The sequence below is a fragment of the Seriola dumerili genome, unplaced genomic scaffold (genome assembly GCF_002260705.1).
Source record: "Seriola dumerili isolate Sdu_G_001 unplaced genomic scaffold, Sdu_1.0 BDQW01000091.1, whole genome shotgun sequence".
Lineage (NCBI taxonomy): Eukaryota > Metazoa > Chordata > Actinopteri > Carangiformes > Carangidae > Seriola > Seriola dumerili.
This window is the reverse complement of record NW_019174346.1, coordinates 2,571,995-2,590,343: the sequence shown is the minus strand read 5'-3', so window position 1 is coordinate 2,590,343 and position 18,349 is coordinate 2,571,995. Positions and strand designations below refer to the sequence as shown.

The following is an 18,349-nucleotide window of genomic DNA, read 5'->3' as shown; positions in this document are numbered from 1 at the left end:
TATCTATACCATACAATATATGCCGATATAACAACTATATTAAGTACATTTATTGTTGTATGTTTTTGTCAAATTCTAGAAACCACATTGCATTATGTTAAAGACTTTTGTTATCCATTCAGAAATAGCGCCCTCCTCTGACCAAAGCAGGTAACACACCATTTCCCACAATGCTGCTGCCGCACCAGCCCGGAAGTAAGACGTTTATTGACAATATGGCCGTTGAACTGGGCTTGGATTTGGAGAAAATTGTAATTTGACAGCACTCGCCGGGGCTGCGATAACAACCCGTTTCCATCTCAGGAGTGTGAGGGACAGATGCACTTGAATGAAGGGAGCCGTGGATGCACGGGACGGTGTCAGTGAGCTGAGGAAACGTCCACAGAGAGAAACCCGTCATGTCGTTTTTCAAGAGGAAAGGTGAGGAACAAGCTCCCTCTGAAGGCTGCAACGTCAACGGCAGCTAGCCGCTCACAGAGTCCGGCTGAGGAGAGAGCGCTCCCCGACAAGATGTAACTAATGTGGTCAGACTGCGGCCACAAGTAAATTATCCAAGGGCACGGCGGTGTGTGTGTGGAAGTGTGTGTTACTGCTGCCGCGGCTCACGGCTGTGACATGGTTAGCTTAGCGGTGGCCTCTCTATCCTCCCTGCCTTATCTAACCTAATGTTAGCCCGGGCGGTGGTAAATCTACCGCAGGGAACTGTCGGCGGTATTCAGATTACACACACCACTATGAATGTTGATTAAAATAATGCTTCAAACTGTTTAAACCCTCAGTGAGCTCCACTGTCTGTGATAGCCAACACCAGTGTCGCAACTGTGCTATGGCTGCTAGCTAAGCTAGCTTGATCAGGACATTTTCACTCAGCTCTAACGAGCAAGACGTCTGAGAAAAGGTCACAATTATCCGCTGTGCTTGAATTAGAGTCGTTAATTATCGTAAAGAAAACGTGTGTAATCAGCAGTGAGAAACGTTAACCTGTAGGGATGTAGCTAACGATTGGTCAGCATCATCCTGACCAATCATCCAGTGGCAGGACCTGAATGAATTGGACCTGACTTGAAGCAGTATTCGTTATCAACAGCAACATGACCAGGCGTTGCTCCAGGCTAATCTTCACAGCTCAGACTACAAAATAAAAGAATGGTCACTACATGACATAGAAAGTATGTTATAGAAATGAGAAATTGTTCACCAGCTTAATGTATTTTAATTCCTTGATTATTTACTGAGCCGCTGAAACTTAAGTGGGCTGGAGGTACAAAACACATACTGGTTGTTACACTCATTTGCTAGTTTGTGAGGAACACCTAACTAAAATTGATGCAGTGTGATGTAATCATCTATCAACACTTCTCTAAAACAAAACTGTACATTACAGCCTTCATGGAGGTAGGATTTGTTGCAGGGCAGTTGTATTAGACTGCACAAGTTTCAGCAACTAAACTGGCACTGGAGTGTATTTGAATAAGAAGCACCACATTTATATGCAACACCATCATAAGTAGATTACAAGAGGCATTTCCGCTGCTCCAGGTGTCTATCTACTAGTATGTCCAATTGCTGTGATACAGTACACAAATATGATAGGAGAGAATGTAGAGGCAGTGATTGTGAAACGGACTTCAGCTGAAATCTGCTTCTGTTTCAGGAAATAAGGTTACATGTGTACATTTTCAACAGTGACTTTAGTGGTTTTGCTTCCTAGGCTGCAGTGCTCAAAGCAGCTGACACAGCAGGGCTGCAAAATGAGGAAATATTAGAGAGAGTGCTCTTATTATATCTGAACCAAGATGACACGCAGGACAGACTGGAAGAGGGTGTTCCTTGGGATCGATAAGGTTTTAGTAATGCATCCAAAATATTGTTTGTTCTTTATTCCTGAACATCCTTTGCAGCCAACCACCTGATGAATATTTATTTACAACAAAGACATCTGGTGTTATTTGTCCCATGCTTTAGTTCAGCACAGTAGAGGTTGTTGGAGCTTAGATTATTTCAAAGTCACAGCTTTTATCTGTGACAGACAGCTTACCATTGCCAGTCGACTCTGACTCTTGGCTGACACATGTATTCACTAACAGCTCTGTCCAAAATGTCTTCCTGAAAGAGCATCTTCTGCCCAGGCCTCTCAGTCCATTTTGTAATGCCAGTGCTTGAAACTGATACTTGGCCTGGCTGCTTTTTGCAGCAACAGCCTAATCTAAAGATATGAATGGCGAATCACTCTGAGTGCTTACCACCAGCCGCGGAGTTTAGGAGTTGCATCAAATATTTCTAGTGTTGCTTCCGGCCACATATATTATGATGCCATGTACTTGTTCATAAATCAGTGAGTCTCAGACTGACACAATCTGTCTGTAAAATGTCAGGACCCACCAGAACTAATAGACCAAGGTCACAAACGTCAGGAAGGACTCCATGCTGAGGTTCATTATGAAACCCCTCTCAGTTCTGCTTCTGATATTTAATGAGCAGGACTGAGCTTTTACACATCAGAGCACAGCTTCCCTGTTTAACTTCACTGCTGCTTCTCTACTATATCAGTTTCCTCACTACGTCATTATGTAACTAGATGTTTTGTTCTAGTTTTTCCAGTGACACCACACCAACCCCTTTACCTTTTTTTTGTTTCCTCTTGCTCGTCTCGCCCCACATTGTGAATCAAAATGCTGTGTGCTTCTCTAGTTCCAACCCCGCTCTCATCTTTCCTCACACAGCCAAAAGCAAAGAACCTGAGAGAGTGACAGATGCTAAAGTCAACAGAGGTGAGTTCATTATTACTTCTGTGAAGTTATGAAAGTGTCACACAGTGTTGAATCGAAAAAGCTTTGTTTTAAGGACTGATGGTATGACTGTACAAGGGTGTTTAATATCAAATGTTTTTATCAGTGCATCTGTGTGTGATCATATGACTGAGGCTTTTTTTAAGGAAGGAATTCAAATAGCTGTTTTCTTAAGATGGCTCTTACTAAGTTTAATCACTGCTGGTTATATAATCACAAGGACCAAAATTATGACCTCCGGCTGTAAAGTGAAACACATGAAGCTCACAGTCAAACAAACACTGAGCAGTCTGTCGCCTCCAACATGTCACACACCCTGAGGCCTCTGTACATTAACTGTGAGCTCTTTCAGGAGCCGTCACTAAAAGAGCTTTTCATGAAGCCACGCTGACGTTGTACATTCAGGCCACTCAGAGCGTTAATATCATTTTACATTGTACTCAGTTTTTTTTTCCCTCTGTTGCTGTCCTCCAGCTCCAGTCAGCCCTCACTCTCCATCATTAGGACTGAGGAACCACCATGCCATCCAGGAAGCTGCGGGGCCCAGCCATGTGGCCATCAACGCCATCTCTGCCAACATGGACTCCTTCGCCCGCGGTCGCACCGCCATCCTCAAGAAACAGCCGAGTCACATGGAGGCTGCACACTTTGGCGACCTTGGTACAGAGACTGCATTCATGTGTTTGTGTACTGGTTTTTAGTGATAACATATAAAGAACCAACCAAACATTTCAGCATCTAAATGTGAGGTAGATTAATAACTGAAGAAACCATCATCTGGGTTTCTTAACTGATTGTAATCATGCTGTAGTCGTGCTGTTCTGTTTACGTTTAGTATCACCGTTAACAGTTTTTTAGCTTGGATTGGGTTGAACAAAAATCTGGCTGTTGCAGCAGGAAACGCCAAAAGTTAGCATCATAAGCTCCTGTTTAACCTTATGGGAATAATTAGGTTCCTCTTAGTCACGTTTGTTTAGCTACAGTGGGCCTCAGTGTGGCTCTTGCATCACTAAATAGCTTAAACAGCCACCTGTCTTGTGCAAGTGGCGATGTGAAGCACTCATGTGACCTCATACATCAGTTTTGATGAGCAGCTAAAGTTTCCAAAGCCTGTCAGGAGGAAGCGAGCCCTGCAGTCCTCTCCTCTGGTCACATGGTGAAGACACAGCTCCTCCCTTTTATCAGAAGGGCTCTAAAATTAGATTCTGTGTGTGAACGCTGGATGCTATGATACGTAGTGCGGCTGAAATGCTGAATGACAGCAGTGACGGGAACTGAACTGTACGAGCAAGTTGCCCAGAGAATAGCTGGGGTGAATCAGGCAGAGGTGGAAGAACCTGTGCTGCAGCCTGGGCGACAGAGTCTGACTGAAACACACCTGGTGCCAGTGATTTCTGGGCTGTGGTTAGACTGAAGGAAGACAAAGGAAGGAAGTGTAGGAGGACGATTCAAAGAAGGAAACGTTTTATGTGTCACTTCGGCTTTCAGAATGAAGGTGGCCTTGACTGTATCATCTCTAGGAATGCGAAGTGGCTGATTGACAAGCACCTCAGCATGGGTGACACCTCTTGAAGCACTGTCTTGTTTTCAAAGAGCCAACACAACACAACAAAGCCGCCGCCCCCACACTTAAGTCTCACTACAGCTGATGTGCTCTGATTCATAATCCAACAAGTGTCGTGTTTGTAGTCTGTGAGTGCGCTCCCTCACTTATTTTGTTTTCTGGGAGAGTGTGTGTGTGTGTGTGTGTTTGTGCTCGCGCTCCCAGTCCCCCAGGATGGTGGATGATATTCAGACAGAGTCTATTTTTGAGGCATCGTAAAGTCAAATAATACGGCATCCCTACAGGAGTCACTTTTCTTTTTTCCCAGTGTTCAGATGTAGCAGGAGTTTGGGGACCCCGCAGTTCACACACTTCATACACGCACGAAGACGCTGTTGATGTGTGATCCTTAAAAGTTTGTGTGGGTTAAATCATCTGTGAAATTGCATAGTCTAAGGCCGCCTATAGTCAGACGGAGGGCTCGAAATTCTCAAGACTCCAAACAAATATCCAGGAGTTTGAATTCGGCTCACGTCAGCCTTCAGCCTGGACCACATTTCCAGGTGAAATGGGAGAGCTGTACTCAGAAAATCCACTTTTTATCTTTCGTTTCTTGTTCTGGCTCCCATTAATATACAGCACATTTTTATCTTCCAGCTAGTGTGAAAGCTGTGAATCATAGAAATTGTGTGTGCTCAGTCTGATATGAAGTTATATTTTAGTGTCTGTTTTGCACTTTAAGGTGGTATAAATCCTCTTGTCTTGTGAACAGCAGGGCGTCTGGCTAATGTTTGTGTCAGTAACAATGTTGATATTCTTGACCTTAAAAATACAGAAATATATGAAATACAAGTGTTTTACAAAAGTTTTTACTCGGAGCTTTCTTTTTTATAATCAATGAATTCTTTTAATTAGAGATTAATTATAATAGAATATTCTAAGTTGTTGACATTGCGTTGTTTGTAAAATGTGATATTACTGGAAATACACTGTTCACACTGTGGCATATTGATCCAAGAGTTTCAATAGAATGCAAATCATATGAAGCAAAAAAAACAAAACTTGCTCTTGAGGTGTAAAATATGTGTTTTTAAAACCTACGTGTTCATCTACTATGTTGCTCAGTTGCGTGTGTGTTTGTATGTTGCAGGTCATTCCAGTGTGAACTATCAGCCCCAGGAGACCCGCTCTCGGCTGTCCAAGACGGTGGACCAGGTCCTCCGGGACAATGTGGCGATGCCGCACTACATGCATTTCACGGAACTGCAGGGTGCTGACCATCTGGTTCGGTTCTGGTTGGAGGCTGAGGGTTTCCGCTCCACCAGCTGGTCGCGAGTCAGAGCGCACAGTCTAAACTCTGTCAAACACAGCTCCTTGGCTGAGCCCGTCCCCGCCTCCCCAGATGGCTCAGAGTTCCCCGAGACGGCCCCACACACGCCCTATGCCCTCGCCCGGGACAGTAGCAGTGAACGTCCTGCAGTGCCGTCAGAGCGGCGGGACTCCTCCAGCTCAGACGCGGGCCTGAGACCCGGCACCCCTCGAGCAGATACCCCCAGCAGGCAGGCACCCTCCAGGACAGGGACTCCCTACAAGGTGCAGGCGAACAGCGCCCTGCGAGACTCTGACAAACTCATGAAAAGTGAGTCAGTCTTTTTCTTTTTTTTATATTTGACCAATTATTTACATGTTCAATCAATTCAGGATGTTTTAGATTCAGAAAGTGACTTTTCATCACACTGGTGGTCAACACATCTCCGTATTTGATAATCAGGAAAATGATTATGTCAGGCAGCTTTCTATAGCTGCTGTAGCTAACAAGGATCCTAATAAACTAAACTAAATTACTAATTACCTGTTAAAGCCAAAATAAGATGATTTCATTTTTGAATAGCTTTATGCAGAGATATCAAGTGTGCTTCCATCCACCTGTCTTTTGTGCAAATTCAATTTCAAATCTGAGTGCAAATGCAGGAAATTTGATGAGGTGTATTGATAAACAGGAAACGCACTGGAAACAGACTTAGGGAATAGATTATGACGTACATGAAGCAGCACGTGACTTAATTGTCACTCAAGCTTCCACTAGAGAGACAATGAAAAGATGAAAACATCAGATCTGTGTGGAGAGGTGAGGAGACACATTATCAGATTAACTCATGACACAAATATAAATGTCACATTTCAGTCACGTTTTGAAGATGTTTTCCTTTTGTTTGAGGTTTGACTGGTGCTGGTTTGATTTTGTCAGCTTGCTGCACCCTCTTCTTCTGTAATGGTTTAATGGCAGTGGACTGGAGAATCAGCGCCACTAAGTGTTTATCTCAGTGCATCACACTCTGCATCAAGCAACTATAACATTGGCATCAGACTAGATGGAAATGCACAATAGTTTGCAATTTCTTTTGACTGACAATTTTATGAAAATGTGGCTATTGCCTGGTGATGGTGGTGGAGGAACACTTTTTGTTTTCTCTTAAATTTCTCACTTCCTGTGCAACAAAATATGGCCCAATCCCAAAGTCCCCCCTAAGGCTTGAGTCCTCACAGACTTAACTGACGGCACCTGGTGAGTGATTGAGTGTGAGAGGCTGCAAGGGCTCAAAATGGTTTGAAGAGGAATGGGACAGCTACTTATATCACGTTACCTTGGCGATGCCAAAACATGTGCATTCAATTGTGGATTTTGGACTTTTGTTTTTACAAAAAAAAGTTTTATTCCCTTCCTTTGCTCCCTGTTTGTAAAGAAAAAAAATAATGTGGGATCAAATCTGATGAAAGTATATTTGGAATCCATCATCATGTCACCACAGGACAAATAACCCCGTGTTTAATGTCACAGTGCTATGAACTTTGGGATATTCCCTCAGGCAAAGTCTGCAGAAATGCAGACTTATTGAAAGTGTGCATAAAGGGCTCAAAATGTCTGCTGGAGACAGTAGGACAGTCCTAGGCCCTCAGGGACTCACCGGGAACACGTCTTCACGTCTGTGATTCTGTGAGGGTGGACATTGGGACTGGCCTTATCCCTCACTAGTGACCAAGAAGGTTTTGGTTAAATAAAGGGGCACAGTGCCATCCCAGTCTGACGCCACAGCATCCCGACTTTGTGATTCAGAGTCGTCTTTTGAGTCCATATTTAAACTGGAAAGGTAGAACGGACAGGAGGAACAACAACACTGACCAATTATCCTTTTAATCTACATATGTGCATAAAATGTGAACCTAACCTTTAAAATATCTTTTCGTTGACATACACGGGGGGAAAGCATCACTCTCGTAGCATCACCGGATGATCAGCTACTTGCCTCTGTGCGTTCCAGGTATAGAGAAAGATGCTGTTACCATCTTCACCAAGTACATCTCTCCGGACGCTGTGAGGCCCATCCCCATCACAGAACAAATCAGAAATGACATAGTTGGTAAGATACAGAAGACAATCAAAGACTCGGTCATCCATCTTGAATGTTATCCTGTTGTACAGTAATACTGCTGTCCCCTCCTCTGTGCAGCTAAGATATGTGGAGAGGACGGCATGGTGGACCCAAACTGCTTTGTCATTGCACAGTCTGTCGTCTTCGCCATCTTGGAGCAACAGTGAGTTTCCATCTATTCATTTTCTAGAGGAGTTAATACTCACCTGGCAAGGTTTCCTGTGCCAGGTGAGTATTAACTCTTGACATTAAGAAGTGTTACCGGTGTTCTCTTTGTCATGTTACCACCACGGCAGCAGCTGTATTCATCTTCCACTCGCCCTTTCATTTCCAGGCACTTTAGTGAATTCCTGCGGAGCCATCATTTCTGTAAATACCAGATTGAAGTGTTGACTAGTGGCTCTGTGTTCCTGGCTGACATTTTGTTCTGTGAGTCAGCTCTCTTCTACTTCTCTGAGGTGAGTGGGCTCAGTGGTTCTCTCAACATTATTTATTTGTGATCACAAGCAGGTTTCTACACTGACTCTGTTAAACCCTCCTCTCTCAGGTTCTGCTCATCTATTCCAGAGGGAATTTCTATAGTTCTACAGTTGTAATTAACTGAGGACACGGTCAATATAACAAACACAAATGCTTGTTTTACAATCTCCTAACCCATTGATATAATACAGAAGTGATAATTAACACAGTACACTAAGAGAGTCCAGGTGTGGCAGAGTCAACAAGGAGACAAGGATGTTGTAAAAACACGCATGGACTTTCAGTTGTTCTGCGCTCCGTATCTCATCCCCTGCAGTACATGGAAAAGGAGGAGGCGATGAATGTACTGCAGTTCTGGCTGGCGGCAGACAACTTCCAGAACCAGCTCGCAGCTAAAAAGGGCCAGTACGACGGCCAGGAGGCTCAGAACGACGCCATGATCCTCTACGACAAGTAGGTGCCGTGTCTGCTGCTGCTTTGCAATCCTGTCATGCTTCAAAACACCCAGTTATTTCTGTTATAAGAGTGAGTTTGATTTGATACTTGGAAGTACCCATCATGTTATAATCACTATGTCTATTTAGTTTCACAATAGATATTTTCCTTTTAAGTGTTATACTACTTTCCCCGTATCATTTCCTTGGAGTTACTGGAGGCAATAAAAAAGTAAAAGCTTGCTCCTCTCCTTTTTCACTGTTCCCCGACCTCACTGGTGTTTTTTTTTGTATAAAATCCTAATTAAACCTTTAATTTCAGTCCAGTGATTCAGTTAATTCATACATTTCTCTTCTTCCATCACTGCAGCTCAGAATGACTGATAATTGGACTTAGAAACGATATCCTCGGTTGTCTTTCATTAGAAAAAGAGTCGACACACTGTTAGTTTGCTGCTTTGACTAGAAATGCAACACCTTGGTCGGATAAACCTCATCAGACAACCTCATTTCTACAACTTCTAATTCTTCTCTAGTGGTGTGATTACATTGTTTAAATTTTCCTTTGTATGCCGTTGCTATGGCTGAATGATCCCACTTGTGTCACTAGTTCCTCTCATGTCTTATTATTGATGTTCCTGGGTCTGATGATGTTGCCTGTGATTAACATCTCTCTCACATAAACACTGGACCTGGAGAGATAAACTCAGTTAACTCCCTCAGTTAAATTTGTTTTTTGCCATAAATTTTATTGATATTTTTGGACATAAATAATGGGTTGACATGGGCACACATAAATAAAATGGGGCTTTTAATGACTTCTGTACTGGGCTACATCTTATAGGCACATGTACAGTATGTAGTCTATTTTTTCCAGTATTTTACATAGTGATTGTATCATAATCAGAAGGTGAAGGTCAGTTTCTCCACACAGTTTCTCTATTGATGATACAGTCCAGTCCTCTTTTATTGGAGGATTTGTCCGCAGCCATTAAGAAATCCTATTTTACTATTTGTTATTCCGTGCTTTGAACTCTTCTCGCTCAGCCTGTGGTGACCTGAGCAGACTGAAGGTTTAGGTCAGGTGAGGGGGCAGGACTGCACATGTTGGCTATTTTTTTCTTCCTCTGTTTTAAGTTTTCTTGCTTGCGAACCTCAGGGGTTCATGTTTCTCTGTCCTTTATACTTCTTGATGTTTGTTCTGAATTGTATTTTGGACAGTGATTAAAATGTTAATATACTGTAGGTGGCGTCATGTGAATTCAGTGGCTCATCATGCTGTTTCCTCTCCAGGTATTTCTCACTCCAAGCCACCAACCCTCTGGGCTTCGGCGACTCCGTGCGGATGGAGATAGAGTCGAATATCTGCAGAGAGGGAGGACCTCTCCCCGACTGCTTCACCACTCCGCTCAGACAGGCCTGGACAACCATGGAGAAGGTCAGACTCTCTGATAGCCACCCACCAACGGCTCTTCAGTGGTTACTATGGGGCTTCTTCCAGCTATGTAAAATACAGCAGAGTAGAACAGAGATATGAGGCATTCAGTTCAGATACATTGCCCTTTAAACTATCTAATTATACATGCTTTTAAAAGCATCTACTTGAACTGTTTTCTTCAGTTTAATAGAATCCTCCAGAAGGTTTTGTGTTGTAAGTCACTTACAAATGGTGTTTTTACATCGCTGACAAATGCACCTGCCTCACGATAATGAAATAAAAGCTCAACACTGTTGTTAGCACGTAAAGGTCAGTAGCAAACCTTTGTAACTCTTGCCCAGAAATATATCAGGCAGCTCATTATTTTCTAACAGAGCTGTTTTGCATTTGTTCAGGTCTACATGCCAGGCTTCCTGTCTAGCAACCTTTACTACAAATACCTGAGTGACCTCATCAACTCTGTGCGGGCGGATGAATTTGTGAATGTCAGCACTCCAGGTCAGAGCGGGCCCGCGGACAACGACCGCTCCGGTTCAAATGCCAGCGAGGGCTCTCAGACTCAGGTGACCCCCGGCTTTAACCCCCGTCCTCGGCCCCTGTGGGGATGTTCCCCTGTCTGCTGACATTTAGACCTGTTCTGCCTCATTAGATGAATAATGAAGATATTTTTGTTAATGCCAAAGGGTCGTGGTCATTCCTGTCGTTTAGTTGTCTTCATAGAAAAAAAATGGGAACGGTTACCTGTCGTGTTGCTAAACGTTGAGTTCGTGCTGTCCTCACTGCAGCACGGTGCCAGAAAGGCCGCGATCAAGATCCTGAAAAACTTTGATGAGGCGATCACAGTGGACGTGGCCAGTCTGGACCCGGAGTCCTTGTACCAGCGGCCATACGCTGGGTGAGTTTGTGTGTCTGATGTTCCTTTGCTGTCAGATAGGTGAATACAAATGATTAGTGACACGAATGAGAGGCAGAGGCAGCCTGAACGCTCAGACATCGACCTAAAACATGAGGTATGCTTTAAAAAATGAGTCGGCTGTTAAGAGAAAACATTATGTGACTCGTAGCTGATCGGTTAAAACACTAAAAACCACCAATTTGGTTTTAAAGATGCTAAATCGTTTTTTTAAATCACCTCCTAAAATGTACCTCTCACAGATTTGCTGTTATTCAAGTTTCCTTGTCGTCTTTGACTTTTATGTTTCTCTTCCTTTATGTTCCTTTCATTTGGATTCAATGCTTGTATCCTTTTGTTTTTATTGACTCAGTCGTAAAGTGTTTTATGAGTCTGCTTTGAAAAATCCTGCACAAAAATAATTCAAGAGAAAGATCTTATTGAAAGACAAAGCTGTAGTCTCTCTTTGTTTTTTCACTCTCTATTGAAACTGCAGTTTTTGAATGGATACACACACACACACACACACACACACACACACACACACACACTATCAGCGGTGTTTGAATGCTGTGTGTGTGTGTGTGTGTGTGTGTGTGTGTGTGTGTGTGTGTGTGTGTGCGTGCGTGCGCCTGAGGCTCACTTTTGTCCCATTTGCTCTGTCTGCTGTCTTCATCCGTCTCCTTTCCTCTCTCTGCTCAGAAGGATGACGTTTGGGAAGGTGAACGAGCTGGGCCAGTTTATCAGGGAGGCAGAGCCAGAGCCGGATGTGAAGAAATCCAAAGGCACGACACACTCGCACTTGTCTCTCTCTCCTCTACCTCCATCTGTCTCATTATTCTCTTTGTATCTTTACCCTCACTCTGTCATATTTTATCTCTTCCCTCCTTGCAGTGAAAAACGTCTACTCTTTGCCCACGAATATAAACCTCCTCTAGTGGCTGCTTCCATTCTCCTTACAGCTGATAGTCTCTTGAAATATTTAAGAACATTCCCCTTGGAAAAGAAAAAACACGTCCTCCACTACTCTTTGTCTGGAGTAGAGTCTCAGGCATTTGAGCTACAGGATAACTAATCAAATTGCCTGTTGATAAAGCATTAAATACCTTAATGTGTCAGGATGAACTCACCTTGATTTGATTTTAGCAGTTAATTTGTTCAGTTAAAGAAACAAATGACACATTATTTGTTTTCTGTTTACTGATGTTTGTCTCATCCCCCCCCCTCCTTTAGGTTCCATGTTTTCTCAAGCCATGAAGAAATGGGTCCAAGGCAACTCAGATGAGGTGAGGAAGCAATTAAATAACCATGAATAATTCAGTGGTCTGAGGCACATGACGAGGCTCTCAACAGCATGTATTCAGATTCACTCTGTGACGTCAGCCCATGACTTATGAGTTATTAAAGAATGTAAATAACAGCCTGCGCTGAATTAAAGTTATTGATTGTGCCGTGACTCAAGGCCCAGGAGGAGATGGCGTGGCAGATTGCCAAGATGATTGTCAACGATGTCGTCCACCAGTCAAACCATGACAGCCCCGGCAAGGCCACCAAGGTACGAGCCTCACTCAGTATTCTGTCGCTCCTGTGCGGTGATGTGTGGAGTGACTACAGTTTTTCTCTGAGTGTTTTCTTTTGTCTGTCTGCAGTTATGACCCCACTGAGCGACCAAAGGACTGTCACTCCCTGCAGACGCCAGCCAAGCCGGTGACAAACCGTACACAGGGTTCACCCTGCAATGAACTGCATTACTCCGAGAGCGAACAAGGCTTTTTATCACCTCCCTGAACAACGTGTGTGTGTGTGTGTGTGTGTGTGTGAGTGTGTGTGTGTGTGTGTGTGTGTGTGAGAGAGTGAGTGAGTGAGTGAGTGAGTGAGTGAGTGATTGTTCATGCATGGGCTAATGGGAAACTTGAAGTGCATCATTGTTCCAATCTTCCAACTCCATAACACTATAAAGGTACACGTGTAGTCGCCAAAAGCAAAGTAAAGAGCTTGCGTCGGACTGGAGGAAGTGACTCCTGAGGAAGCAAACGTTCGTCGTGATGCTAGAAGAATGCAGGCATGAAGAAGCAGCAGCAGCTGAGTCAGGACTATCACTGTGTTGCTGTAGCCGTAGTGTTTGTACAATGTCTTATCTCGGACCTGTGGAGGACATGACAAAGACTGAATTACCTTTACTCCCTCATGACACACCTCCCCACACCTTTTATAACCATTCCTTGTTTTTAGATGAAATTCTCTTTTAAGGGTCAGCTACTTAAGGATTAAGCGGATGAGTGTCCTCAGTTTGGGGCGGTGTACAGTTTTTGCACTTGCTCTCCTCAGCCTGTCTGGAGTGGTCTCGTCTGCTGCTCCCTCCTGTCAGCTGTCCTACGTTGGCTGTTAACTGTACGTACTGTAGAACGTCTGGAAAAGTGACAATGAAACAGAAGAGGATCTGACTCAGTTGTTGGACTGGCTGACTTTCTGTGTGAACCTCCTGGCACCTTCAGAGTGTAGAAGAAGAAATACTCCCTAATGAACTTAAGTGCTCCAGTTGTGTTGGAAAACTCCAAACTCCGTGTCCTAAATGTTTGTTTATATATATATATATATATATATATATATAAATTGTAGACTTCTGGTTTACCCCATATATTAATGTTAGTCCTTTTTTATGGTGATTGCTGTTTTTTTTTATGCATCACTGAAACAAACCGGACTGTTCAACTGGAAAGTGTGCTCAGTGAAATAAACATTTTTTTAATTTCTTTTGAGCCTTACCAAGATGTGGAAAAGAACCAGAAAAGACTCTTGGTACTATGTACCACTAATGTTTTCTGACATGTATGTGTACTTAATCTATAATATATTTAAATTGTGTTTGATTTAAATACATATATTATGAAATGTTTTGTCTGCCCTCATTTTTTTTGTTGACGTATCTCAGCTGAAGTGTTGGTACATTATCGTGGTTTCAGGCCACTGCAGGCTGTGGTTATTTTGATGTAGAAGCTGTGTGATGTTTACAGGGGGATTGGTTTTCTTTTAAAAATCATTTTCAAATCAGTATTGTAGTTGAAATGTGGGCAGAGTGACAGCTCGGCCCATGTCAGCAGCTTTACAGTGGACTATTATCTCCTCTGACCATGTGGGGGCAGTGTTGACTGTAGTGCTATGTTAGGGTAAAACGGAAAAGGACACAGGTCACGCGGTGTGTTATTTCAGACATAAGAATGAGTGTCTACTTTCTTCTCTCATACCAGATCTACAGATTCAGAAAAAATCCACAAATTGTAAAATACAACTCATCTCAAAGGGCTCGCAGTCACCTTGGGTACAGTATGGCTCTGTAAAAGATTTAAAGTGTTTCATTCATTCATTCATTCATTCATAAATTATTCATTTTAGAGTTCTGACTGTGGAAGTCGCCTCTTGCTGTTTAATATCTGCTTTAAATGGACACGAGCATCTCTCCAAATGACTGGATTTGAAAGATGGTGAATTTTCTGGTTGTATTTGAAGACACAGTTAGCTCACTGCTAAAGCTAACTGGCGTATGATATTTGACACATTAATTAGCTAAACGCCTTTATGCTTTTTCACAGCGCATTACTACGTGCTGCGTGAAGTCCCACGAGCTCATCGTGGTTTCCAGACTGAGGCTATACCTCCACGTGCAGAGGCAACGCCCACCTCCATACAAGCCAGCCGCAGTCCTGGACTCTGATTGGCTGAGATGTTGACACGGACTCGTATCTGTGTGAAACAATTAATACACCAATGTTGACTTTAACTGTACATGTCGATGCTCAGAAGTATTTTGTTTTGCGCAGAATAACATTTTCATCCAGATTAAAAACGTTGAATTCATAGTTTCATACTCTGTTTTTATTACAGTGTTTTGTCTCGTTTCTTTATGAAAACTAGTGCACACAACGAGCATCAACAAAGTGCGAGGTGCACTTGGACAGGTACTTGCGGTCAGACGCTCTGTCAAGTCAAACAGAGACAATCTGCAGAACACCGGAAGTGTGCGTTTTTGCCTTCAGAGTAAAAGTGATGTTAACGTTAACAAGGGGATTCGACGGATCTGCTGTTACAGGGATCCTTGACTGATCCTAGCTATCAAAATTTACAGTACAGTTGCATTCCCCAAATTCTCAAACCACTAAGGTGGTTTCCGCACATTAAACGCTGTTTGTCCACCTGGATCATGTAACACAGACAGGCACCACATTACATCTTTAGTGTGACCCCCCCCCCCAACATACAACACAGAATAACTGCAGAGACTCAACCCAAGTCCAACAACCAGTTGTTGTTGATTCAGTATATATAGTTGTACGTCCATCTCTCTGTTACATTGTGAACATTTCTAGGATAATAATAATAATGTGTGCATTGTTTTTTAAAGACGTTAAACGTTAAATTTTGAGAAGAGGAATGGTCAGAATTGAAATGGCTTTTATGGTCTTTTAGTTCCTAAGGTCAAGCTCCAAAAACACTGGATCCTACATTTCCCATAATGCAACCAAATGGCAGGCTTACTTTGTCAGACATCTCCAGAGCCACAGACTTTATACAGGCTGAGACTGAGAACTTCTCATCACCGTGAGCAAACTGACATTTATGTGTAAAATTAGTGCATTGCCTCTTTAGTTATAATTATTTCAATTTACTCTGCGTTTTACTGTGGTGGCTCTGGTACATTCACAACACTATCTCAAATCTTGCGGCGCAGCGTCTTCGGTATTTTTACTTTGAAAATCACTTCCGGAAGTACTCCTTTTAACCTCTGTGAGCTTGACGTTGTCCAGACTCACTCCTCCTGAAACGCAATGTGCGCTGCTGTCCGTGTTGAGGCAGCGCAAGTGCCTTGAGAGGAGCAGAGGAGCTGAGGACCCAGGACCTGTCTGTGTCTGGACTGAACCGCCTCTCCAGCTGCTCCAGCTGCGCGCACAGCTGCGCGCACAGTTTTGGGTGTGACAAACATCTTGTGTGTCAGACTGGGGCATGTTTCCAGTGTGAGTGGATGCCGCGGATCACTTGACTTTATTGTATCGCCGTCACTCCTCCTGCTGATGTGTTTTGGATGTTTTCTTACTGGTTTGTTTCTCCAGTCCAGATGTTCTGGGGGGCACGCGCTCACACAGCTGCCCCTGCGGATGTCCAGTGATTTGATGTTGTGCTGATGTAGCGCTGGTCAGGGGCTGAAGTTGAAGTCTTGCTCTTGAAGGTGTGAGCTCCAAATGCATTCGCTCCTGGGCCGGGAAAAGAAAGAAGAAGAAGCCGGGTTTGGGATCGAGCTGGGTCTGTCTCCGGGCTTTTTGCCCCACGCTGCCACCATGTTCAGCTGTGTGGGCTGCTTCTGGGTGCTCCTCTCCTCCGCTCTGGTCGCCGTCTGCAGTTTCAGCTTCATATCTCCTGCCTGGATTGTTAAGGACCAGCTGAGGAACAGCCACCACCAGCAGCACCACCCCCACCACCACAACAAGGACTCTGTGAGCTTCGGCTTGCTGTGGCACTGCTCGGAGTCTCTGGACCACATGTACCGATGCTACACCTTCGGGGGACTGGGTAAATTTGCAGAGATCCCCTCCAGCTCCTGGCAGGTAGTTCACCTTACACACCCATGTCTGTCACATGTGGATGGATGAGAGCTTGTGGGCATGGCATGCTATCATTGGATCCAGGATTGAATCAGTAGCTGGGCAGCAAAAATTAATAATCATCATAATAAAATAATCCCAATAATTAAAATAATTACTGCTGTAAATGAAGAATCAACCAAATTCAAGAGAATGATTCTTGCTTTGAGACATTTAATCAAACAAGTTGATTTGCATTAATAAAAAAGTCCTTTATCTTTCACTTTTAAATTTGAAATAGTTCTGATTTAATGTCACAATGTAAATTTCACTGGATCCATCAGCTGTTACTCCACGTTCAGCATCAACAGCAGCTCATCTGATTTTCACATTTGTCTTAGATCTTCTTGTGACTCCGTACAGGGTTCACTGACACCTCATGATGCAACTCAGGCACACACTGTACATGCTACACACACACACACACACACACACACACACACACACACACACCCATGTGTCACAGTCGACTGAATGATGCTACAGAATAATGGCTCTGATGCTCCTCAGTCAATTTCTGTGAAAACACAGTCGGGATGATGCAGAGTGTTTCAGTCAGAAGAGATGATTCATTGATCTGGGGGGTGGTGGTGGTGGTGGGGTGGTGGGGTGGGGGGGTGATGGTATCATACAGAGCAGCATCTGCAGCACAGCACGCCAGACACACATCAAAGCTGTGAAAGTGGCTCTGGGTGGGTGGGGGCTGCTCACTGATCAGGGGCCCCTACTAGCAGGAATTTCAATTTCATCAAATTGAAAACAGTTAGCAAATGTGCAAGTGGCTGTTTCAGACCACTCTCCATTCTCCCCCACCCGTGGAGGAAACAGCTGTGCAATTATATCCAACAACAAGCATCCTCACAGGTGGGGGGGTTGATCACACCAGCGCTGGTGAGCCAATAATACATTCATCTGTTTGTAGAGCTTCAACTTTAACTAAAAGTTTGGAAATGACTTCTTCACTATCGAATCAGACTGTTGCAGTGAAGTGGGAGTCAGCTGACGAGAGTCTGGAGCTTGTTAGAGCAGAAACAATTGGCCTTGTTAGAAGTCTTGTATCTGGGACGCTTACTATTCATGCAAGTTGTGGGATAATTTAATTCCTGACTACAGGCAGGCTGCTTGGACCCCCCAGCCTTGCACCCCCCCTGTAGAAATCTTAAAAAAAAAACTGCTACAATATACCAGCCACCTCTGGAGTTATGATTTATGTATGAAGGGGAATTAGCATTTGAAAGGGAGATATTAATAAGTGGCTGCTTGGTGGTGTGATAGTAGCGCTGCAGAGAGACGGATGCAGCGCCCGGGTTTGTTTTCACATCGAGGCACAGGTGTTGAAACTGCAGAGGACAGGTAGAGCAAAGAGTCAACACACGACTGGATTTATATTCACACATTAACTGCTGCACGTCCTCCGCTGAGTTTAAGTGGGTTACACTGTGTTTAAGGCTCATTTGGCTAAAATCAGGAGTCGTTTTGCCTGTTAGCCAGTTGTCAGTGAGTTAATTAGTGGGTCTTCCAGTGTGTTAGTGAGTGAGTGTGTGAGGAGGCTGATGGAGCTGATGGAGCTGATGGAGCTGCTTTTCTGTGCAGAGCTACATGTGTTATTATAGTGGTGAACCCAAACGCACGATCCTGCTCCCACAGCCATGAATAAAGGTGAGGGGCCATTAAGTTTTCATCAGAGCCGCTTTATTACTCCACCCCCC

General features: G+C 43.8%; 2 protein-coding genes and 1 long non-coding RNA gene across 3 annotated transcripts in view; all 3 read left to right on the top strand.

Moving 5' to 3' along the window:
• The first annotated feature begins 214 nt into the window (after positions 1-214).
• akap10 (A-kinase anchoring protein 10) lies at positions 215-12,834 on the top strand. Its single transcript, XM_022745843.1, has 15 exons — positions 215-420; positions 2,724-2,771; positions 3,264-3,449; positions 5,483-5,971; positions 7,653-7,751; positions 7,842-7,926; positions 8,098-8,221; positions 8,560-8,696; positions 9,971-10,115; positions 10,511-10,678; positions 10,901-11,010; positions 11,710-11,792; positions 12,241-12,293; positions 12,470-12,562; positions 12,657-12,834. Exons 1-15 carry the CDS (start codon positions 399-401, stop codon positions 12,660-12,662), a joined length of 1,848 nt encoding a protein of 615 aa, XP_022601564.1. The 5' UTR covers positions 215-398; the 3' UTR covers positions 12,663-12,834.
• A 779-nt stretch (positions 12,835-13,613) lies between these two features.
• LOC111222213 lies at positions 13,614-14,862 on the top strand. Its single transcript, XR_002665121.1, has 2 exons — positions 13,614-14,326; positions 14,598-14,862. It is a non-coding gene; the product is annotated as an uncharacterized LOC111222213 (long non-coding RNA).
• A 1,278-nt stretch (positions 14,863-16,140) lies between these two features.
• LOC111222323 (transmembrane protein 211-like) overlaps positions 16,141-18,349 on the top strand; it is a 99,168-nt gene continuing 96,959 nt past the window's right edge. Inside the window, exon 1 of the mRNA XM_022746023.1 lies at positions 16,141-16,604. Within this exon, the coding sequence (XP_022601744.1) occupies positions 16,242-16,604 (363 nt within the window). The 5' untranslated portion in view covers positions 16,141-16,241. The remainder of the gene's footprint in view (positions 16,605-18,349) is intronic.

Coding starts and splice junctions, on each gene's coding strand:
- akap10 (XM_022745843.1), top strand. CDS start 399: ATGTCGTTTTTCAAGAGGAAAG. Junction 8,697..9,970: donor GCCATGATCCTCTACGACAA/GTAGGTGCCGTG, acceptor TTTCCTCTCCAG/GTATTTCTCACTCCAAGCCA. Junction 11,011..11,709: donor TACCAGCGGCCATACGCTGG/GTGAGTTTGTGT, acceptor CTCTCTGCTCAG/AAGGATGACGTTTGGGAAGG.